At 39.2% G+C, this 25,742-nt stretch overlaps 1 protein-coding gene across 4 annotated transcripts in view; it reads right to left on the bottom strand.

Moving 5' to 3' along the window:
- LOC132156160 (multiple epidermal growth factor-like domains protein 11) overlaps window positions 1–25,742 on the bottom strand; it is a 133,899-nt gene that overhangs the window by 82,013 nt on the left and 26,144 nt on the right. For 3 of the 4 annotated variants that reach the window (XM_059565048.1, XM_059565051.1, XM_059565050.1), the window contains exons 2-5: window positions 19,887–20,019; window positions 17,488–17,611; window positions 12,704–12,805; window positions 12,080–12,180 (exon numbers count right to left, since the gene is read on the bottom strand). In XM_059565048.1, the coding sequence (XP_059421031.1) occupies window positions 12,080–12,180; window positions 12,704–12,805; window positions 17,488–17,603 (319 nt within the window). In that variant the 5' untranslated portion in view covers window positions 17,604–17,611; window positions 19,887–20,019. The remainder of the gene's footprint in view (window positions 1–12,079; window positions 12,181–12,703; window positions 12,806–17,487; window positions 17,612–19,886; window positions 20,020–25,742) is intronic. The other variant, XM_059565049.1, reaches the window with a different exon arrangement.

Genomic DNA, 25,742 nt, shown 5'->3' with positions numbered 1-25,742 from the left:
GCAGAAAACGCTGAGACAGTCACAATTCCTGGAACTGAAACAGCGGTGCGCTTGGGTGAGAGCTCGGCCACAGCGGAACTCGTACACCTGCGCTTCGATGAAGCAGCCATCGTTAGTAGTGCCGACGCAGCGTCACACAGGAGGCTTTAGATGGCAACACCGCTTTTGCCGCCGTCCAGCAGAGGGCGGACAAAGGTGCGTCGCTATCGCCTGTTCCACCGGCGGAAGTGAGTGGTAGTTCCTGTTTTTAGCATCATCAGTGTGGAGAATGCTAGTGAGACAGACGAACGAGTTCGTGCTGAATATGGAGCGTTCCAAGCCTTCGCCACCTCTTCGTGAAGCTCAGGAAGAAATGAGGCGGGCTTTGAGAAGTACGCTCATCCGAAAGGGAAATACCATCCAGCCGGGAACGAGAGGGGGGGGGCGCTGGTGCAAACCACTCGCGGCCGAGACTCATCGCGGCCAACACGAGCCTTCGCCCCGGCTCCTTCTCGATGTCAGCTCGTCTGCTGGGCTTCTGAGCAGAAGGCGCGAGATCCTCGGAGCTCGCCCAGCCCTCACTGCCCGAAGCTAGCAGAGAGCGCGTGTCCTCTTCCCCCGACGCGGCCCTGAGATCGACTTCCTCGGACGACGCGCCGGCAAACAGCGGGCGCTGCCCACCGGGAAGCGATGCAGGGGGGGCCGGTGAAGCAGGGCGAACCGGCGAGCTCGGTTGGGCTGAAGACGGTTCCAGAATCCGCTGGAAGCGATGCTTTTACGGCGCCTCAGCGCAGCGGAGAATGCAGGCTCAGAGAAAAAGGCCAGGCGAGTCCTCAGAGTCACCATGGCAACAGCTCGCAGTGGGGGCATCCGCCGTCAGCGAGCGAGCGCTGCATGATCTTCAACCAGGCAGGAGACACAGATGACGTACCGGTCTCCCTCGCTGAGTGGGGTTCTGACGAGCCGCAGGAAGGCATCTTAAAAAAGACGCGAGCTCTTTTACGAGTGTGTGTCGCAGGGCGAACACACACACACACATAAAGAACAGCTTGTATATAACAGGATTGAAAGGATATAGGCGCCGGATAGCGCAGCAGGAACGGCAATGGAAGGCGGCGATGCCAGCAGCTTCAGAATGGCTCGTCCTGCTGATGTGCTTTCTCAGACGGCGCTTGCTTCCTCCGTGATCCAGCGATGCGTGAGCTTCGCTGAAGAGATGAAAAATCAGGTGAGTCAGCCTTTTCGAGCTCCTTTTATAGGTTGGGCCACACCCGTTTCGGCGGGAAGTGGCAAGAAGGGCGCGAAGCGCCCTTATTGGTCTGATGTTGCATCAGCCCGCGCTCGATAGGCTGTGCAGTTGCCGCAGAACAAGCCAATGAGCGAACGAGCCGTCTCGCCTATGGCTGTGTACTGCTGCAAATGCGCTTTACAAAAATACAAAATTAAGGATAATTTTTTGCTTCAGTATTTCGTGAAAAGAGACTTTTCCCGTAGCGTCTTAGCTAAGACGCAGTACGAGAGAGCTCTCGTAAGAGAACATACACAGACAAAACCAAATTAAAGAGTAACTAAACCCTAAACCAACTTTTTTAGTTAATGATCTGTAAGAATGGGGCTTTAATAGTGCTGTTCATTGATTCGAGTAACTTTTTTGACATTTGAGTATAAAGTGTTTTAATTCCACAATATATGGTGTAAAAACGTCTGAGTGCTGCCCTCTTCAGGTTGAACGGTGGCTACTGCAGTTGATTTTTCCTATTGGATGTTTGCGGTGGCAGGTGACGTAAGCGGTGGCAGGTGACGTAACTACTATTCAGTTTCTTGCACAGACTGATCGTTTTGTGTCTTTACACATCAATGTATCATCACAAGCCACAGGGTTTAATTTGGTTTTGTTTGTGTATGTTTTTTTGTTGGTTTAATTGTATGTTTAACTGTGATTCTCTTCAACTTACATTATAAGAGTGATAGACTGCAGTGGTTTGACTTAAAAATCTTGGTTTGTGTTCTGCTGATGAAACAAAGTTACCTAGATCTTGGATGCCCTGGTTGATAAACATCAAATGTACATTTTTGGGTGAACTATCCCTTTAAGAACTGGATTAAGTTATGTACCAAAAAAACATTGTATTGATTTTTCTTTTATGCCAAAAATCATTAGGATATTAAGTAAGGATCATGCTCCATGAAGATATTTGGTAAATTTTCTAACGTAAATATATCAAATATTAATTTATGATTAGTAATATGCATTGCTTAGAATTAATCTGGACATAGTATTTTTATATTTTTGTACCCTCAGATTCCAGATTTTCAAATAGGTGTATCTCGGCCAAATATTGTTCAATCCTAATAAACCATACATCAATTGAAAGCTTATTTATTATTATTTATATGAGAATTGACAATTAAGACTGTTTTTGTTGTCCAGGGTCACATATAAATATATAGGAAGATAGGTCACCCAAAAATTATATTTACTCGCTCCCATGTTATCGCAAAAACCTGTATAAATTTTTTTCTTGTGACGAATACAAAAAAAAAAGTTTTTTTGAAGAATGTGAGTAACTAAACAGTTGCTGGTCCCCATTGACTTTGACTGTAGCAAAAACAAAAATACTACAAAAGTCACTGGGAAAGGTACCAGCAACTGTTTGGTTGCTCACATTCTTCAATGTTCTTCAACATTCTTGTTCAACAGAAGAAAGAACTTAATTCAGTTCAATTAACTTTAAAACAACCTGAGAATGAGCCACCCAGATCCAGTCCATATGCAGACTAGATGGTGGATTAGCACCTAGAGACAACCTCAACAGCCCTAAAGGTCAGCAGAGACCATGTCAACTAGATAAGCCCTAGAGAGAGATCCCCTGTAAAGATCTCATCACCTCAATGACCATCAGCACAAGACCACGGTAAGCAGACAAGCCCTCTTCACCTGTGTTGCAGCCTGAAATGAAACCAGACGTGGTTTTGTCTGGGCAGAGAAGAACTGCCCCCCCCCCCCCCCCACCCACCCAACTGAGCCTGGTTTCTCCCAAGGTTTATTTCTGTCACCGATGAACTTTTGGCTCCATGCCACTGTCACCAGCATGCTTAGTTGGGGTTGCCTGACTAACTGATTGCACAGAATATTTTGTAGAGAGCTGAAATGGATGATGACATCACTGAATCATCAATGAACCGACTTTAGCTGGAAAAATTACTCTTTGTTATAGTGTTCTTGCATTATTGACAAACTATTTTCCTGTTTGACACTGTAAAGCTGCTTTGACACAATCAGTATTATCAGATCAGCGCTACACAAATAAAGGTGACAAAGACGATAAATGATAAAAAAAAATGTCATTTTTGGGTGAACTAGCCCTTTAATGTTAATAAAACAAAAAAACACAAAGAGAAGAAACAAACACTGCTCTTGACTGAAGAACTTTAATACAACTGCTTTAATAAGAATCAATGTATAATTTATACAATGTATAGTGTTGTTTTGTTATTGTAAATTGTGATATGACATATGACACTTTTTATCCAAAGTGACTAATAATAGAGGAAAATACAGTAAGCAATTCATACATCCAACAATATTCATTGTGTTTTCTTTGACTTTTCTTTGTTTTCTTAACACATCACATCTAATTATATTATAGGGCTAAATGTAACGACTGGGTGAAGGAGTGGCAGGAAGCAAGTGTGAGATTAATGAGATTTAATGAAGACAATGAGACAATACAAAACTGACACACAAATAACGCTGGGAGTAATGCACAGTCCAAGATGGTGGTGAGGAATGACGAATCCGGAAGGCGGAGGTGAGTTGGCAGCAGGAGAGGGTGACACAGGAACTGCGGGGAAGCGAGCCGAAGGTAAGTGGTGTTGCTTGGTGGTGGGTTGCGTAGAGTGGACGGGGTTCCAGGGAGACACGGACATCCAACGCAGAAACACACAAGAAAGCAAGGCATAGGTTACAAACATGAAACAACGCTCTCACGAACACAAGACGCTAGACAAGCCAATATATAGGGATGAGTAATGAGTGACAGCTGTTGCTGATGACAATTAACGGAGACGCCCACAAACTAATCAGTGCTGACGCGTAACACACAGACTTCACCCACAAAGTGCAAAACCCAGAGATCACGGTTTACCAACCGTGACAGTAACCCCCCCCCTTCTAAGAATGCCTCCTGGAGTTCCCAGAAGGGCCTACCTGCTGATTGTAATCATCAATAAGGGAGTGATCCAGTATGTCCCTAGCAGGTACCCAACTCCTCTCCTCCGGATCGTAACCTTCCCAGTCCACCAAGTACTGGAATCCTCGTCCCCTCCGTCTCGAGTCCAGAATACGATTAACCGATTAGGTCAGTTCCCCATCTACGAGACGCGGCGGCGGGAATAAAACATGGGTTTAATTTTGGACACATGGAAGGCGGAATGTATTCTCCTGTACGCTGGAGGTAGTTTGAGGCAGACTGTCACCGGACTAATGATCTTGGTGACAGTAAACGGGCCAATGAATTTGGGAGCTAATTTGTTAGAAACGGAATGGAGAGGAATATTGCTAGTAGAAAGCCACACTTTTTGACCCACGATGTAAACGGGAGGCTTTGAACGGTGGCGATCGGCCTTGGCCTTAGTGCGCTCCCTCATCCGGAGCAGAGTCTCGCGGGCTCTGGTCCAGGTGCGGTGGCACCTCTGGACAAATGCGTGAGTGTAGGGGACTGCGACTTCAGATTCCAGACTAGGAAAAGCTGGTGGCTGGTAACCTATGCTGCACTGAAACGGAGGCCCGTGGCTGACACTGGAAACGAATTGTGAGCGTACTCCACCATAGAGAGTTGTTGGCTCCAGGAAGAAGGATTCTTGGAGACCAAACATCGCAACGTTCTCTCTAAATCTTGGTTGGCTCGCTCAGACTGCCCGTTACTCTGGGGATGGTAACCCGAAGACAGACTAACCGTCGCTCCTAGCAATTTACAAATTTCTTCCAAAATTTGGATATGAATTGGGATCCCCTGTCAGTAACCACGTCTACCTGGAGGCCATGTAACCGAAAGACGTGATCTAGGACAGTGACCGCTGTCTCCTTGGCTGTAGGTAATTTGGGCAAGGGAATGAAATATGCCGCCTTCGATAACCGGTCCACCACGGTCAAAACGACCGTCATGCCATTAGAGGGTGGGAGGGCAGTAACAAAATCTAGTGTGATATGTGACCAGGGTCTCGAAGTGACAGACAGTGGTTGAATAAGCCCATCAGGAGGCCGGTTAGACGACTTACCACTGGCGCAAACTGAGCAAGCCAAAACAAAATCGTGAACGTCACGAGCCATAAGTGGCCACCAGAATCGTTGTTTAACTAACCCCTTGGTTCGGCTTATCCCTGGATGAAAAGCAACGGTAGAGCAGTGACCCCACTGAATAACTACGGACCGTAACTCTTCTGGCAACGATTCGGTGGGCAACCGGGCGGAGGCGTTACCCCTTCTAAGGCCGTCTTGACCTTTGATTCGACCTCCCATAAGAGTGCTGAGACGACTATTTTCTCAGGTAAAATACACTTGGGAGTCACCGGGCGGGTGGAGAGATCAAAAAGACGTGACAAAGAATCGAGTTTGACATTTTTGGAACCCGGGCGGTACGACAGAGTAAAATCAAAACGACAGAAAAAAATGCCCACCGAGCCTGCCTGGAATTGAGTCTTTTGGCAGTTCTAATGTACTCTAAATTCTTGTGATCGGTCCAAATAATGAAAGGTACCCCTGACCCTTCCAACCAGTGGCGCCACTCCTCTAAAGCTAATTTGACGGCCAACAATTCTCTATTACCAATGTCATAATTGCTTTCAGCAGGAGATAAACGATGTGAGAAAAACGCACAGGGATGCATCTTATCGTCCGAGGCAGCAGGTTGGGAAAGAACTGCTCCTACCCCCACCTCTGATGCGTCGACCTCCAACACGAACTGCCGTGTGGGATCAGGAGCTACAAGGATGGGAGCCGAAACGAAGCGGCTCTTGAGGTTGGTAGGGTGCGGAACTGAATGGAATAGAATCATCTCTTCGGAGAGGGCGTGGAACGAGGCGCAACACGGATGTTGATTCTCCCACACCGCCGTCCCCCATAAGACGGCCCTGCCAGAGAGTAGGGTAAGAGCAAACGCAACCTTGGACTCCTCTGTCGTGAAGGTGCGAGGCTGCAATGCAAAATGCATGGAACATTTGTTAGGGAAAGTCTTGCAAAAGTTTGGCTCACCGGAGTAACTCTCTGGCGCCGGAAGTTGCGGCTCTGGCCGGAAGTGGTCCTGGGAGGTCTTCCGGGGGACGGGCGGCGCAGGTTGTGCGGTGGGCGCAGTGGGAGAGGTGAGTTGATGAATCCGCTGGGTGTGCTCGGACACCTGTGTCACCAGCGCTTGGATCGCACGACCGGTGTTCACGATGCTCTCCTGCTGCTGATCCATGCGGTTGACGCTGTGGTGAATGAATTCAGACGGTGAAGTGGTGCTCGCTGCTTCCATGGGCGGTGAGAGCGTTCTGTAACGACTGGGTGAAGGAGTGGCAGGAAGCAAGTGCGAGATTAATGAGATTTAATGGAGACAATGAGAAAATACAAAACTGACACACAAATAATGCTGGGAGGAATGCACAGTCCAAGATGGTGGTGAGGAATGACGAATCCGGAAGGCGGAGGTGAGTTAGCAGCAGGAGAGGGTGACACAGGAACTACGGGGAAGCGAGCCGAAGGTAAGTGGTGTTGCTTGGTGGTGGGTTGCGTAGAGTGGACGGGGTTCCGGGGAGACACGGACATCCAACGCAGAAACACACAAGAAAGTAAGGCATAGGTTACAAACATGAAAAAAAATGCTCTCATGAACACAAGACGCTAGACAAGCCAATATATAGGGGTGAGTAATAAGTGACAGCTGTTGCTGATGACAATTAACGGAGACGCCCACAAACTAATCAGTGCTGACGCGTAACACACAGACTTCACCCACAAAGTGCAAAACCCAGAGATCACGGTTTACCAACCGTGACACTAAATTGTTTGTTGTGATTGCTTGTGATGGAAATGACAGTACAACTGTCAGACAATAATGATAAAAATGTAAATATTACACTGGATTTTCATAGTTAAAATCAAAATAAAACCGAGATTCTGGTATAAAACAAGTCTATACCTCACAGTACATGTGACCTTCACATATCAAAAAGAAAGAAGAATCAACTCCATAAAAGTTCCAGAAGCTGTTTTTATTCTGACATAGCAAATTGCCTTTTGAGACGAGTCTCTCAGAATGAATATAAACATTTTTGTGCATGTAAATAAATCACAGTCATAAGAGTGAATTAATGTGTGTGCAGGTTTTGATGCTGGCACACACTAAAGCTGGCTGCATAAAGGTAAAGGATGAGGCAGGACTTGCCCTCGTTCCTGGCCAGCATGGCTATAGATGATCACTCTTGCAGCCTTCACCTGGGCCCTCAGTATTGGACATAAGCACAGGAAGGGGATGGGTGAGAGGGAGAATCCCAAATACCCAGAGGATGGTGCTTGGAGCAGAAATGCTCCACACACAGAAAATGCTAAACCTGCCACTGGCAAATAATAGAGTATGGATTTACACAGCACTGAGAACCTGATATTCAAACATGCCAGTTCTCCCCCAGCTTAAGAAAAAGAAAAACCCTTAGCACAAAGACATCAATTTGACTTCCTGAAATCAATGAAGCAAAAACAATGTGCTCACAAGCGAGGTTTAAAAAAACTCTGATGATGATATGATTGATTTTTGTTACAATCAGCAATTTCTGATCAGACAACAGAGACAAAATGTTTATTTGTCACATCTTTTCAGCAAATTAAAATGAATTAATGTAATGCAGGTGAAAGGATAAATCACCCTTTCTCATGAGAGCTGAATTGATCTACGTGTCTATAATACTTCAGAAAATAAGTCCTGCATTTTAATTAAAATTCAATGAATCTTCTTCCTTCTACACAGAACAGGTCTATGTCTGCAGACTGTGGTGAAAAATTACATCTTTCATTTCGATAAAAGGCTAATCTCACACACTGGCGTTATCATACTGTGTAACAATAGAGCTAATTGTCATGCATTATTATACCGAATACTCATCAGGCCAAAGATTTAAACATACAGTTTGACAATCAGTCAATCAATCAACTTAAATAATCCAAGGTTATTACTTTATGCATCTACCATAAATGATCTGTTATATATCCTAGTACTATGCATTAACTTTTTAATAACAAACCTAAAACAGGATTTTGAATCAAACATAGACGAAAAAAAAAAAAGATCACACCTAATCCATCATTAAAACTAATATGTAAAATCTACTTTTCGATGGTGCATTTATTAGATCATCTAATTCTCCAGCAAGAAGCTGCAGCATGCACATAGCATCATTAATACTTCATCGCTAACTATTTGAGACTCTTCTGACCAGATGGTCTAAACTGCTTTGGCTCCAAAAAAGTCATTTTAGCTCAGTATGAGCACACATGCCCTCCCCACATTAAATTCACAATCCACACTGGCAAAAACAGTGCTGGTGTTATGATAGGAATAGAATCATAGGCTATATACAACCAACAGTTACTACAGAAGAGCCTTTTTAAGTCCACTGATAGTTTGGGATTGATAGTAATATTGCATGTAGGTTAATGACACATGATTTGGGCACATAAAACAACAAAAAAATCTTGTTTGCTTGACTTCCCTGTGGACACCCATACATTTCACTTTTCTGCTAATGCGCAGGGGTCTGATTCTACTAGGAAAGCAGCTCATACAAGGCACATATGACAGGTTAAACCCTGAGGTGTTCAGTTTGAGAAGAAAAGATAAGATCCACACATATGTAATGAAAATAGCTTTAATGCCTTCTCATCCCGACAAAGTGAACATAGCTACTGTAGTTCTACAAAGCTCTTAATCCTGCCATTGAGAGCAGTAGGATTATTCAAAGAGCAGATACAGAAAAAAAAGAAAAAAAAACTCTGAAAACCCACAGACCTCTCTAAGGTGACCACACCATAGCACAAAGAAATCCTTATTAGACGACTTCTTGCTGGCACCTAACATGCAATGGTCAAATTATACCTGGAAATCAAATGAAGTCTGAACAAAAAATACTTTTAACAATTCACATTTGTTGGAGACTTGGTTTGTGAAGTTAGTGTCTCTTTAGGTTGTACAGGTAACACAGGTTTGCCACCCAGTCTGGCCTATGCTCTATTTACTAAACATCTAACAAATAGGCAAAAGTCCACAAATTAAATAAATTAAGTACATTCAATAAATAAATTAATTATGCTAATTAAATCAATGCCAAAATCAGGTTGGCAAAATCTATTAAAAACAGCAAACTGTGGTTAAGGGGATTAAATAGCTGTTACATACAGCCTTTATAAAATGCAAAGTAGAGCAACAAGAAAATGCTCATTAAATAAATGCTTTTATTAATATTCACAATGAAAAGTCTTCCGCCACATAACTAAGCTTAATCTAAAATAGACTGCTCATGGTTGCATGCTTGGTAGCATCTTGGTGCACAAACAACTGATTTTACCTATTTTACCAATCAGAGTTAGAACTACTCATTTTATAAAGCATATTTTGGTCACCTCTATGAGCACAGAGGCAATAAACATACCATGATGTCACTGAGAAAAAAAAAAAGAATTATGCCCACAATCTTCTTCACAGATGGTGTGGTTCCATTACAGCAGCAACTGTTCACATGAAATTGTTGCAGCTATTGTGTGGTAATGGGAACATTATTGATTATTGTCATTTCCTTCTTTCACTCGGACCACCAGACAATGTCAGAAACTGATCCCTATCCCAGCTGCACCTTATCCCGTGGTTGTTAGCTGTGCCTTCAGGCTACAGACAAAGCTGGACACAATCCCACTCAATAAGGACAGAAACATGAGATCAACTTTATCTTCTACAGAACATGGTCACTCGCATTCAGCCATAAAAAAATCCTGTTACTAAGGTCATTGTTGAAACCTTCTCCTTTCTACAAATGACCTTTAGTAACAAATGAACAACATCTGGTGAAAAAGCTGTTGATTTACAAGAGGTTTGCAATCCATGTATTTCTCTCTTTTGTCTCCTATTGTTCAATATTCTAATTTTCATTCGATGGGAACCAAAAGAATTTCAAGAGGATTTGATCAATTGGTAAATTAGTTTAATTGTAAGAGGAATAGGTAACCCCAAAATAAAAAGTATATCATCATTTAATCATGCTCATGTTGTACAGCTTTATTCAATTTCTAATTTCTGTGCAATTTAAAATGAAAAACCTTGAAAAATGTTCACGCTGCTCTCCTCCATGCAATTTAAGTGGATTGGGCATCTCACATTTAAAAAAATATATGTTATGTTATGTTATGTTATAAAAGTAGAAAAATAAATAGTAAGGAAAAAATAAAAAAAAGTTTCAACTTTCATTGCTTGGACATTGACTATGTTCCATCAAAGAAATAAACAGGTTTAAAATAAATAGTTTTGAATTTTTGGATTAATTAATCCTTTTTTAAATCTAAAAGGAGAAACAGCATGAGCAAATATATCAATTAAATAACTGCTTGAAATATTACATTTCTCAGTGCCTGCTGTCATGAGAGCAAGATGTGAAACCATAAAATTAAGAATGTCCTTGGATCATAAAAACAGTTTTCTGTGGCATATGTAAATTACTAGGCTTTTAAATCAAACTACAAAGACTGATAATGCCGTTTAGGTCCCTGTGACACAATGACAGCAAAACAGCTGCTGGGTCTTATGGCTTGTTCCATGGTAAAGTGTAAAATTCTCTTTGGTATGGTGAAATTAAAATGAAGATTAATTATGAATTAGTGTGACTTCATTTAACAGCATCGCAGGTTAGCAATCAGCATTTCTATCATCCACATGGTTTATCCTCATCTTTTCATAACACTGAACTGAAGTAAAGTTTTATGATTCCTGCAGAGCTGAACACCACAGTGGCCCATCTCATGAATTAATGTAGGCTGTTAATTTCTTTCATTCTCATGGGAGTCCATTTAAAACGCACAGGCTGAAGAATTACATAACATTATGCTTATTAACATCTAGATGCTTTAGGAGTGGATACTGAGTTGGGACATAATACATTTATCATAACCTTACATATGCAATGTCTAAAAACATGAACACAGGTATTAGTTTAATCAGCTCTTATGGCGACATAGTTTTCCATAGTTAGCCATCCATCAGAAATCCCGTCCCTCCTTCTTGTTAATAATGTTGAGTAGCTGTGAGGGCATCAAATCCGATTTGCTCTTAAACTACGTGTGCTGATTTTTATCCTCTCCCTGGAGCTCGGTAAGACTGTCATTTACCTCATCAACTTGACATGGTCCTGTGTGAGGTCCTTTCATGCAGAGATTTTTGCATATTGTCAAACAGCTGCTGAACTGTGCGAGCCAAAGGTCTGAGCTGACTGACAGGATTCGCTCACTCATGATTAAAACACATTGAAGAATAATCAGTCTGGCCTACACAATAACCAATCCTGAGAAGCAAAACACACATTAACAGTCTTGGCAAATGAAATTTTTGACATTTATTGCTCATAAAATAATCACTAAAATCTATCATTCAGACCACAGCAAGGGAAAGTTGTTATTTTTTTTAATTAGCATATTATCTCTAAAAAGGGAGGAATTAGGACAATGTATTTGCAGTGAATCACTCAAGATTCTTTTTTCTAAAAATGAGCGATAAAAGAATGCTATTAACGCCATTGTAATGACGTACTGGCAGTGTAAAACTGAAAATATGAGCAAACCCAATATGAGTAGGACTAGTAATGAAAGGCACAAATTATGCCTGAAATATGCAGTTGCAAAAATGCCTCAAAGATTGCTGAGATTTTGATGAATGCCTCCAGATAAAGGAGCGGGGTCCAAGGCTTAAGAGGACATCACTCAAGCAGATGAATGCTTGTATTGTGCTCATAACCACTTGCAAGAAAGAGAAATTGAACTGTGCTGATTTAAGAGGAAATAAGCAAGTGAAATATGAAAAACACTCACGGACACACAAGTCTCCGCTCTCGAAGTAGCCAGGGCAGCATTGAGAACGTCGACGGTACATGGTCCTCACCCCGCGCCGATAAGCTGTCTTGTAGCTGGTCCTGAGATGGAAACACAAACACATACACATAACATAAGTGAAAGCATGAACATCAATAACCTGGCAGGTGAACTCCACAAGGGCAGAGACACAAGGACATTATGCACCTGGCTACCGTTAGCTTTTCTGGTTGTGTCTAATCCAAGCTACACCCTACAGGTATAAAGGGGAGAAATAAACATAATTAAAGTGAGTTAAGGAAAAGTTTCCGTGTTCAGTGAAGGACATCTCACCTCTGAATACAACATTGCAGCACTCATTGAGCCTACAGCTTTTAGCCGGGACACTGATGATAAAGTTTTTAATGCAGCAATTAAAACCAATGTAATGTCGGATGACAGTCAAACAGATGCCATTTCCATCCCGACTCTGGCCACTACAACCATGGCTGGTAACATTAACACTTGGTAATAAAGACAATGGCACACCGGCACCTTGGTTTTTATGTCTAGTGGGAGAGTGGTGCTTGCTGCCATGAAGTGGAATCGTGACAACTTTAGTTCAAAGGTCAGGGTCATGCTCACCTGTGTCTGGTGCATTTAAACCAATTGAGGATGTCGGTGCACCTGGTGTAGTAGATCTGGTCAAAGGGATGAGCATAGGACTCCTGAACAGTCACTGCATAGCTGAGAGAGAGAAAGACCAAGGATAAATTTAAAGCTCTCTTAGTGATATAATATATATATATATATATATATATATATATATATATATATATATATATATATATATATATATATATATTATACTTTGCTGAAATACATATAGGTTCTTAACCCTTTAGACTTTAGGCCCCACTGTCCAATACAGTATTAAAATATTGATACTACCTTTGAAGCTTCTGCTGTAATTACAATTACCACTGCTTTTTTTCTCTCACTTTTTATTAACAGAAGCTGGGAGTGTGTGTATGTGAATATATATGTATATATATATATATATATATATATATATATATATATATATATATATATATATATATATATATATATATATATATATATATATATATATATATATATATATATATATATAACACACACATATATATATAATTAAAGTCATCCTGTGGACCCCTTGGAACTTTGCTAAGGCTCCCCAGAAGCCTCAACTACCTATGTCAATATATGACTTGATACCTTACACATTTTTCCTGTTAAGTGCATTAAATTCATACAGTACATAATTGTTTTACTGCTGAAACAAACTTATAATTGCCTGTTTAATGGCATCCATTATGACAACATAGCCCATATAGCATGGCAACATTCTCTGCTATTGATCAAAATGTGTTAAAGGAACTGTATATTTGGTCCTGAGCATTAAGGGTGCAAAGTTTGAGCTCTTTTGTAGTATTTGCATATACAGCAATAAACCTACCCCAAGAAATAGTCACTGGAGTAAAAAGTGACAACTTGCTGTGTAGGACCCCTTCCTGAAATTGCCCAAACATGATTATGCTGCAGAGAAACACAGAATTAGCTGGTACTGCTTGTAATTAACTCTACCGTGAAGGTACTGTATCCCAAGAAACAAAACCATAAAATACTTAATATAATAATGTAATATTCATCTATTTTCTTAAAGTATCCATCTATTTTGCTTGAAGTTCAAAACAACTTGTTATCTCTAATAATAACAAGACTATTTCCCTTCCAAAGCTCCAGCAAATCTAGAAAAACAAGATGTCTTGTTTTAACTCTAAAAAACATTACCAAACTGTTGCCAACAAAATGACATTAAAGCTCAGAAGTATTCTCTCTCAGGGAAGCAATGCTAAAACTCAGTCATCTCTGCAGCCCTCTGTCCTCCTCTCTGCAGAGGCAATTGCTCCTTCTTATTTGTCATAAGTGATAACACCCTTTAAAAACAATTTTTCAGGCAATAGGTTCAGTCAAAACAGATTGTTCTGATCAACTGGATGCTGTTCTGCCTGCTTTATTTGAGCAACTTATCCTCACTCTCTCTTCCTCCCTCACACTCAGAAGATTAATAATAAAAACATCAATATTGTTTTGTGTGTTTAGTGACTGAATACCTAATACCTATAGGCAAGTGTAACCAGATCAACACTCCCAAACACAATCCTTTACATCGGTTTAGCTGTGCCATTAAGTGAATACAGTCAATACAGGAACACACAAATGTAATTCCCTACATTTCCGAGATAATAGAATAGAACTGAAACGCACATTGTGTGTTTTCTCGACTAATCAAAACAGCTCGTAACCACCTACATCCCACCTTATACAGAACAAAAGTTTATCCACTGTTGTAAATTTTCATCAGGTATCCATTGAAGTATTCTGTTCTATTCTGACAATAAATATAAATATATAAAACAACTTTTTATTTCAGGCAACACGATCAGTGTTGGGGATTCACCTAACTTGACATTGGGCATTAACATGACACAAAATCAACATTATTCTGAAAAACTAACTACTAAAAAATGTAGTCACTTCTTACGCTACTAACTTTACCACTTATTCCTGTAGCTCAGTTGTTCAAAATATTGTTGATTTTTTTAGTAATAACAAGCAAGTAGCAGTTGACAAATACATTAAGTTGTATTTAACATCACTTTCAAATGTTTGTATTAGCAATATACTGACGGGCACTTAAGAGAATATATACATCCAGCTTTATATCAAATCAGATGGACTCCTAAACAGTCCTCTCTGTCAGAGGTAGCATTGGAAAGTCCTATGCATTCTAGTCAATCAATTTGTTTGGACTGTTCGAATACATGAAATGCTTCAATACAATTTACCAATTTGAGCCTCAACAAATATTCAATTAAATGCTCATTGCTAAGTATTCAACTCAGTTACTATGCATTCTAGTGTATTTATTGTTGTAAAAGTATCTCTTCAAGTTAGATGCAGTCATCCAAACTGAGATTGTCTTATTGTAAAGTTTCATTTATACTGCTTTTTCAAAATAGTAGCTTGGCTGTAGTTGAACGCTTTTATATTATGAGTAGCCATAAGCAGCATCACAACATTGTTTTTGAAGTTTTAAAATATAATAATAATAATAATAATTAGGAGTGACCTCGAATAGCCGAGGATTCGATAGGGGGAGCCTGATTCGACACTTTCCATAATCCGTGACAGACAGAGAAGCATTTTGGCGGCAGGGATTTAAAACTTTAACAAGACTCAAATTGACACAGGCAGAGTGAAAAACTGGATTTTTTAACGACCAGGTTGGGTACAAGTGCTTTCAAAACATTTCAGCTGGTTTATATATATATATGTAAATATATATATTAGGTATGTGCATTTTAAGCAAAAGCAATCGTCGATAATTGCTGGGTATTATTCGATTAGTAGTCGAAAATCGCATCCCTTCCGCGCATGCACCCACACACTCATGCTGGCATAAACACACACCCATAAAAAGAGAGAGAGGGAGAGAGACTATTCAGGCTTTCAATCTGTATGATAACAAACTGTTTAATTCATTAGAGAATAGTCTATCCTAACCCAAGTCATTTGATGGTTGTATGATTGCTGAAACATATAACATAAACGAATGACGGCACTTACTAACATAACAGTCCATCGATTATCAACTGCTCACAAGATTAGAACAGATTAATTCAGCCATGAATATTAGGCTTAAAACACATTACGTGTTAAAACAGAATATCATTCTTAAAACACAGTACACGCTAAAACATATTGTGAACAGCCTGAATGACGGCACTTATGTGAACGTTAATTTTAACGTCTGTATTAATAACAATAACCTGCTGTTGCAGCCATTGTAATAGTTTAGTTTTGGTTTTTAATGGCAAAGTGGTCATATTTCGTTTCGATTTTTTTATTAATTTAATTCAGAAATATGATTGGAACATTTTATGTTCGTTAAATTCAAGTTTGTTTTTTAAATAGCCTACAAAGCAGCCAGCGCAAGACAGTGAGTTGAGCATTTTTGATCAGATTATCCTTCTCAAAATAAATAAATAAATAAGATAAGTGTCATAATATTTTAGGAATAAAGTCAAAGTTATGATAATAAAATCATGTTACATTGCATGAAGTAAAAGTGAATATATTACACCTGTATACTCTGCCAATAAAATAATAAAAAAAAAAGTATTTGGCACCTGACAATTTTTTAAACTCAAATTGATTTATTTCACGAGACACTCATTTGTATTATAATCGTGCTGCAAATATTAAACAGGAAAATATAATTGATTCACATGCCGCCTGAAAGGAGGCGAATATCTCACTACAAATAAAGAGCCTAAAAAACATTTACTGTTTGTATTTTATCTTAAAATTGACAGAAGGCTGAGGCTTTGTATTATAATAAAAAGTAACAAAACCCAAAGCTTATTGCAATTAAAACGTTACATGTTATTTCCAAGCATTTATACCATACCAACCAACCGCGTCCGAGCACGGCATGGAGCGATCATATTAGTCAACTGAACCAGGTTTTGGGGGACAGACGCACTCTGGCACGGTTCACATCCTTAGAAAATAATCTCACAGCCTAATCGATATTCTGTAATTAAATCGACTAATCGAATATTCGAAAATAATGTTAAAATGAGAGCACTATTGTAAAATTTTTTTAATTCTTATGGTTTCTCTGATGTTTAATCAAAACATAAAACATTATTTACCCTGTTTGAATCTGTGAGGCACCCGTTACACATTTTAACGTAAATTAATGTGTTAACATAATTATACCTGTCAAATATCTTACTTGACTCTTGGTAATGTATTTTGCAACACCCCAAAACATATTGGCAAGATTCAAAAATTCAGATTCGACTATGAAAATACTTAGTTGGGGACATCCCTAATAATAATGATTATTATTATTATTAAATTGTATTATAAATTTTTGGTTTATAACAATACTAATAACACTTACTATCATTAGTAGAAGTTGAGGTATTGTTAATTATTTGGAATATTATTATTATTATTATTATTTATGAATATTCTTCTATTAAGAATATAAGAATATATATCTTATATCTGATAAAATATTTTTATATTAAGAATATTGTTATTTAGTATCCATACAATGGATACTAAATAACTGAATAAATCAATTAATTAATTTATTATTTTTACCGTGAACACAGCCACAACCCATTATAACTCAAACAATCACACAGACATAAACCAGATCACCATTAAATTACAGAACATTCCTCTTTTGACCAAAACATCCTTCTGGCATGTCAGAGAAGAATAACTACACTGTGTGAATCCTGCAATTGATAAATGGAAGGTAAATCCGGAAGGAGTTTAACACGAGAGCGCCCCTCTCTCACCTCTCCCAGTGACTGCAGACATTGGGGTCATCTGGGTTGAGGCTCCATGCGCTGATAATGAGGCCCAGAAAAGCCAGCACAGGCAAGGCTAATGGGTAGGCCCGAACTGGCCCCATGACTCCTCCTGAGAGAAAAGAGTGAGAAAGATAGAGAGTGAAAGAGAAAGAGACAAGGACACTTTTTGTCCTTTATCATTCTTCTAAATTGGAGCCCTTGGAACATTCTTGGAAGTGCAGTGAAAAGAGATTACTTTTTAAGAATAATTATCAAGAAATGTAACAGGAATTCAATGTGTGTGTGTCTTTGTAATCAGTTGATCGAAATGGGTGAATACCCAAAGTCTTGTAGTAGATGGCTGATATAATGGTGTGATACAGACTAATACTATTTTATTAAAACAAACGAGATATACACAAACAATTTTTTAACACAATATTTACTCAATCTCAAAATGTCAAAATTTTGTGTTATTCATTCGTCTTGTCAATACACAGGTATTTATGCACTATACATTCAAGCATACTTGTGTTACTGTGTATGTTCTGTAACACTTAGCACAGGATATTAGTCCCATGACAGTGATGAAAGACTCTTTAAGACCACACAGGTTAAACCGTTTGTTTAAACTGTCAAGATATTTTATTAGACACATGATGGGAGATGAGCATGTGTGTGATGAATTGACATGACAGAGAGAGATGTAGAAGGGCAAGTGAATGACACACTGCTAAAGCATGGGCCAGCGAAGCGTGAAAGCACTGATTATGTCAAACGGCAGGGGGTATCACAGAAGGACACAAGAACACAAGTTTGCTTGATTCTAGGCAACTCCTATGTATCTGATCAGAAAAGAAGCACTATTACAACCACTAACGTCCTATTGAGATGTAAGGGAGTGTGTTTGTGACATTTTTATGATTTTGAGCTTTGTTTGCACTCTATAGCTGATCTGTTAACGCTGTTAATGATTTGCATGACGTGTCTAATAAAACTGGCTTCACTCACTTGGCAATCTGAAAAGTCTTCACAGGTCATTCTAGCATGAGAGAAAATCAATATTGATTTCACTTCCACTATATAATTGTTCATTCAGAGGCAGAGACTGAAGTCATGTTCATTTCTGTAAAAAGGTTAATTTACACAGTCACCCTTTGAAGGCTGCGTATAATTCCACACTTCGTATCATTCCTTAAAGCTGTAATATATCTCATAAAGCTGTTATGATGTTCTGCTCAGCTGTACAAACAGCTGTTCCCTATAGTGAATCACTAAAATGACAGTTTGGAAGTTAAATGATGCACACTGGTTTCATTTGTATTCCTAGGTAGGTGGATGTTTTTGAATAGTTGTATAGACTTTGAAATGTACAATTATGTAAAAGATGTAAAATCTTTATGAATCTTCTGATGATTGGTCAGAACCACAATTGATAGAACCTTTACAAGGGTACCGCAGAACTGATTTCAACACTGAGACACTGAATACCGACACTAATACTAAGCAGTTTTCAACTGTGATAATAATTAGACATGATTTTTTTAACACCAAATTAGCATATTAGAATGATATTTGAAAGAATGTTTGACACTAAAGACTGGAGTAATGACTGCTTAAAATATGCATTCTGCATTGCCATTACAATAATGAATTACATTTTAAACATATTAAAACAGAAAGAACTTATTATAAGTGCAATAATATTTCACAATATTACAGTTGTTTTTACTGTAGTTTTGATAAATCCAGCATCTGCCAGCACAAGAGACTTGCATGAAATATCTCACCGACCTCAAACTTTTGAGCAGTAGTATATGTTGAAACTAAATTTAAAGGATAGATCAGGTAGAAACAGCCCTTCAAGGTAGGAGCAAAAAACAATTGCAGGTAACCATTTTTACAGTGAGTAGCTGTTGATTTGTCCTGCTATCGTTTTAACACGGGACAAATTTAAAGCATGACAGTTATTGACAGTAAGTGACATCCAAACAGAAGTAAATGTAGAATGTCTACTATAAACATACATAGATGGGAAAAGCAATAATTTTTAAGGCATGATCAAACCACTTCTTCTGTAATGAATTCCATGTATTATAAATCACTGATTTGCAACACAAGATCACTTAGCCTTTAATCAAAATGCATCTGCGGTTCTCTGTTATACCCAAAGACTTGCGGTGGTTCTCGAGCATGAAAAAGATTGTACTTTTGTCATGGCTTTAAGTAGGAGTACCATAATGAGGCATCTGACATCAAATTATTCTGTGCTTCCTCTTGAAGTGCAGGTGACTCTAATGAACACTGATTTCTAAGAATTAAAGCTGTGTGGACCCGACTGCTATAATGGTGATTGTGAACAAGGATAGACAGGAGCAAAGGCGATGGATCCTGGTAGGACTCACCTCAGACCACGAGCTACAATCCCTGGAGATGTCTGCTGTGGAAGATCACTGCTTGCCTGAACCAGACAACCAGACACAGAAGAGCTGGAGACCAGACAAACCGATAATCAGACTCAAAGCAAAGAGAGGGCACCTGGGTATTGAGAAAAAGAGAGAAGAAACAGTTAGTGTTCAACTTTAGAACAAGAGAGCACAAGAGAGCAGGGAAAAGGTCTTATTGACAAAAGAGAAAAAAAGATTGAGGAAAAAGGACACTGAGGAAAAGGACTCAAGCATTAGGAGCTCCCAAATGCAACAGCTGCTAAATCTCCGATATTAAATCTAAACCGCATCTCCAGTTTGGAGGGGATGAAAAATTGGGCTTATCCACCTCCTGCTAACACACAAGGGTGAGAGCTTACATTACCTTAAGAGCATGGAGTGTCAAAGCCTCTCATTCCTCTGCAAGTGCCCCAAGAGCACTCTCAACAATAGCAAAGGAGAACAAGCTATTCATGGCCATTAATGACACAATGACAAGTACCGCCGTGCCAACAGCTCGGGTCTAACTAGGGGCCTCGTTTTCCTCTGCCTCATTACGCCGATCTTCATTATGTCGGCATCGGGCCGTGGGTCATCTATGTCGGGTTCAGGAAAAAATGAGAAAAATAACACTGCGGGTGCAAACAAAAGATTCTGTTTCCTCGCTGTCATCGAGATTCATTATTTATTCTCCTTCTCCTTCAGAAGAAGCCGGGCAGAAAGCCGCAGGCGAGGACACGGAGTGGAACAAGAGCAGAAAGATGAGCTGGAAGCACACTGGAGGGGACAGGCTGTCTGGAAGTGACCTCTTCCACCACTGTTCTGTCTACATGCTGAAAAGTTCAGCAGTCTGCCTCTAAAGCTACCGGGTCTTGTTTGTCTGTCTAAGTAGTCTGTGGAGCATCACTCAGATCACTAAGATGTGATGGAAGTGCAGTTATCCATGACTCTGTATCGCTGCTCATGTTCTGTTGGATTTACATAAGACGTATTCCTTAGAATCCTAAAGGGAAATTCTATGAACAAATGATGCTCTGAATTCTTCTGTTTATTAGTGGCAACAAGCCTAAAGGTGTAAAATAGGGCCCTCAGGGTGGAATGTATAGGCACATCACCGGACTCATTACAGAACATAATGAAGTGTGTAATTGAAAGCTAACTGAATGAAAGGTGAGTTAGATTGAACTGAAAGTGGAATTTTCCATTTGAAAGAAGCCAACTCTGTAAATAATTGAACACTGAAAAACTGAACATTGTAGTATGACTGTATCTTGCTATCACAAAGCCACTCACATAGATTTACATTTTTAGCATCACAGTGTTGAATAAGTGTAATGGCTGGATTTGATTTTTAAATGATCCAAAATTTCTGAATGATAGTGTAGGATATCAGCCAATATTAGATAAAGTTTTTAATTTATCGTATCAGCCAACATTCGATTTTGATGTTCTGGTGCCTTGTAGTTTTTAGTATTTAATTTTTATCTAGACAAAACTGTATAAAATTTTTATATCAGCCATTTATCATAATCAGCCATAGCATGAAAACAATTAATCGGCTGAATGATACTGAAACTTTAATATCAAGCATCTCTACTATAAGTGAGGTAGCATTTGTTTAAAACATTACATCACACTTCAAGATTAATCTTTGAATAAAACCTCCCAGACCGACAGACAAGTGTTATTGAAATGACAAAATGCATTAGGCTCTGTTCTGCTGTCATGTATTTCAATGGTCGTAATGACATCCATGAGACAAATGGGTAACTAAAAAAATTTCACCAAAGACGGTAATACTGAAATATGAAGGCATGCCATTTTACTTCTCATTATTGAATCTGTGCACATAGAACAATAACTAAAACTCAGATCAATATGAAGGGCCACGATGTGTATTTGTTGTCTGCCTGGCATTCACAATAAAAACAACATGTTTCATTGTCTCCATTTCACACACTAAAGATCCTCTTCATAAAACTAAAACTCCCTTTTGGCTTAATTTATCCTGCTGCAATTATTCTTGGCTTTAGGATACAACAATACAGTAGTCGTCATAGACATTGTGGGGTGTAAATATTGAAAAGAGCCACGCGATACTGCTCTGTGTCCAGACTCTTGAGAGAAAAAGGGTCCTTTAAAATACTCAAACCAACTCTGTATTCCCACCTTGTCAACCAAAGACATTGACATGATTCAGGACATGCACGTATTAGAGCTCAATGCAATTAACCAACCAATTCCCTGATCCCCCTGCCTCTGAGTCCCTCTGTGAGTGATGTTATGGGTCTGCTGGCAGCTCTCTCAACGATAAAGAAAAATCAACCCATCTACTCAGACAGGAGTCATGACCACATCTTAAGTTTATGTCAGCATGTCACCATGCTATGGTTATTTATTTCTGTCCTCATTTAGGGGAAGCTACTGACCATATACATATAATCATTTAGAAACTGAAGAGGTTGCTGACGTTGGAGTGAAGATGCAGATTAGAACTGCTGACATGAGAATTTACGTGAGAATTTCAGTAATGATTAATTTCATTTACAGCACAATGTTCTAATGTACTACACATTTCCAGCTATCACATGATTTCTGTCTTCATACAAAACTAGATTAGTTTTGTTAACACTCAATGCACCAGTTACACTCCAAGCCTAATTCTCAATTTTCTAGTTTTTTTTTTTAAATGTCGCCAATATCAGATATGTGTGTGAACCGGTCGCAGTCCTCCACTGACCCGCATTTGCAAAAGAACAATAACAAAGATGGCACACAACATGCTGTCATATAGAAGTAAACACGTAGGCCACTGAAGTCTGCTTACGCGTTCTTTTATAAGGTGATGTGCCGTGGAAGCCAGTCAATCTGTGCACAGATGATAAGAAGGACAAAGAGGAGGATGAGGATAAAGAGAGCAATGTTTTTCTCACATAGTTTTTTTTCTCAGGTTTTGTTCGTGGTCACCATAATACTTGAGCTGTAACACCTCATTGTTCATCCAAAGAGTACCTTCACAGCTGTCTTCTATATTAACCAAGTGACCAAAGAACTACCAATATGTAAAATCTTTGAATTGATTCCCATCTGCTACGAATTGTGATGAATGTTAATCCAAAGTGACATGTAAGTTGAATGAATCTCGAAATGACTTTCAGACTGAGGTCGCATTAGACCTGTTTTTGAATTAGGACCACATATGGAAGTAGAAAAGATTGAATTGAAAAGATCAGATTCCATGTACTTTGTGCTGGAATTTGTTATTTATTTATTTTTTTTATAAAGAAACAGATCAGAGTTTCTCTTTTGCAAACCAAAAATACAGTAAAAACAGTTATATTATAAAAATCTCATTAAAACTGCTTTTAAGATAATATTCAGTGTCACATGATCAGAAAAAAATTTCAATTTCATAAAATAATTATTATTTATTAATATTAATTAATAAATTAATAATAAAAAGATTAATAATTTCAAGATTATTATTATCAGTGTAGAAAACAATTTTGCTGCTTAATATTTTTGTGGAAATCGTCATAGATTATTTTCGCGGTCCTCAAAAATAGAATTTTTTTTATTTAATTTATTTAAAATATAGAAACCTTCTGACTGCAACATTCATTTAATTACTGTCATATTTTACTGAACAGAAGTATTAATTAATTAAAAAATAAGCGAAATCTTACTGAATGTCTTTTGAACAATACTATTAATAATTTGTTTTTATATCACTGACTTCGTTTACATTTTGTAAAGCCAAATTCATCTAAATTCAGACTGATTACAGATTTTGAATGTACTGTTTATATCTACCTGCAGACCCACTGAAAATATTTACATACATTTGCCTCATACACAATTTTCTGCACATATGAAGAGCAATATTTAGTGTCAATGTTACCACAGCATTGTGAAGCTTGTGAGTCCTGTCAGTGTTCCTGTCACAAAGCAACAGCTTCAGGTGATTAAAGAATTTTGGCAACTCAGCATGGCACCCAAGTGCACAATTGGCTGGTTTGCCTTAAATTATGCCAAGAAAGCTTTCTCCTCATTTTTTACTTTACTTAATGTGGCAAGGCGGGTTAGATTCCGCCCTGTGATTTGTGTTGAGTGACGGGGCTGACAGCCTATCGGCAGCCACCCCTGGCTTATTTAAGGCGGAGTTCAGGTTACCCGGTTATACGTCATCGTCACAGACTTTGTTGTTGTGCGCGTGCAGTTCCGTGGGAGCCAGGTTACTGTCCGAATTAATGCGACGTTGCTTGTGGGTGCAGGCTGTCCCTATCCGAGTGCGGCTAATGTGCTTGAACGGATGTAACATCTCTGTACGCTGGCGGGTTGCCTGTTGTGAACGAGACTGCGTGTGAGTAACTTAATCCTCTGTGGGTCTAGCGATCTACTACGGGGTAGGTAAATCTAACCACTTGAATTACCTGAGGTGGGGGTTTTTCTTAAATTCATTCATTAATCGTTCTCTCTTTTTAGTGCAGTAAACCACTTGTGAGCGGTTCATCATTGTGGACTGGAGGCAAAATGCTCCATTGATAACGTCGCTAAGACGGCACTGTTGTTTTCTGCTGCCATTTAATATCACTGTGATCATCGTGATTCATTATTTGTTTTCGTTAGCTCACATTGCATCTGCATATGGTTATAAAAGCTGGTTGTACTAGTGTGTGGCTACTGGCTAGCTTCCGAGCCGTCCGTCCATGCATGACGTAGCTGCATGTGATGGTATAATTTAGCCTCACTTAATATATAACCACCAGCCTTTGGGTTATCCTTGAGCCCTTTGCTCTGTGTGTTCCTCGAAGATTGTGAAGTGAGCAACATTTCTTTGTCTTGTAAGCCTGGTTTTTTATTTCTGTGATTTAATGTCTAATTGTGTTTTGTGTGGTTCATTTCATTTGGTTCATAGCCTTTGGCTGTTGTAACATGGCCACATTGTGAACTTTCTAGGTCACTACCAGCCAGGCTAACTACGGTGCTCAGTAATTTGCAGACTGTTGATTTCTTTGTTGAATTTGTTTTATTATAACTTCATAAGCTCGCAGCCAACTGTGAAGGTGTATTATATTGTGTTTTTGTTTCTTTCAGGAGCTGAAGGCCCGCCCTTTGCAGAGGAGCTAGCTGTCTGTCCTCTTTTGGTGGTGGTTCCTTCACAGAGTGTTTTGCCGTGGGCGCCTGTGTGTCTTTCACCTAGTGAGTGTGAGTGTTGTGTGGAGTGGAATTTAATGAGTGGGGTGACCTTAGGACACTCACTGCCCAGCTAGCTCCCTGCTGGCAAGCCTCAGCCCAAAAGTGTTTTTGTTTTGTTATTTTTGTTTTTCTTTGTTTTTGGCCTGGTGCACACTTAACAGTGCAAAACTTGTCTACCTCAAAGTTTTTATATATTAAATTATTGTTGAGAAAATAAAAGAGTATTTTTGTATTTTGATCCACGTCTCTTGTCCTCGGTGGTCACGAACCAGCGTGTCTTGTATAAATTTCTCCGTTCAGTGAAACGGGGTGGCGTAGTCTGCTTTTCAATTAGTTATACTTTTCCTCATAAGTGTAACTGTAATTTACCCGGTCCATCACCTCGCCACATTTTGGCGTAGTCGGCAGGAATTCCACTTTGAGACAGAGACGTGGGTTAATTGTACAATTGTTTGTTGTTGTTTTTGTTTGTCTTTTCTTTTTTTCTTTTTGTATTTTAGGATTGACATTTCCTTGGAGTGGCAGCAGAGCAACAGTGCACGTCTTGTGTATAAATTCTAGCCCTTATTGTGGGTTTATTCTTCTTTCATTGGTAAGTGATTTTGTAGTTAAAATATGGAAGAGGAGTTACAACAA

This window comes from Carassius carassius, chromosome 13, assembly GCF_963082965.1.
Source record: "Carassius carassius chromosome 13, fCarCar2.1, whole genome shotgun sequence".
In the NCBI taxonomy this organism is placed as follows: domain Eukaryota; kingdom Metazoa; phylum Chordata; class Actinopteri; order Cypriniformes; family Cyprinidae; genus Carassius; species Carassius carassius.
This window is presented reverse-complemented; position numbering and strand designations above follow the sequence as displayed.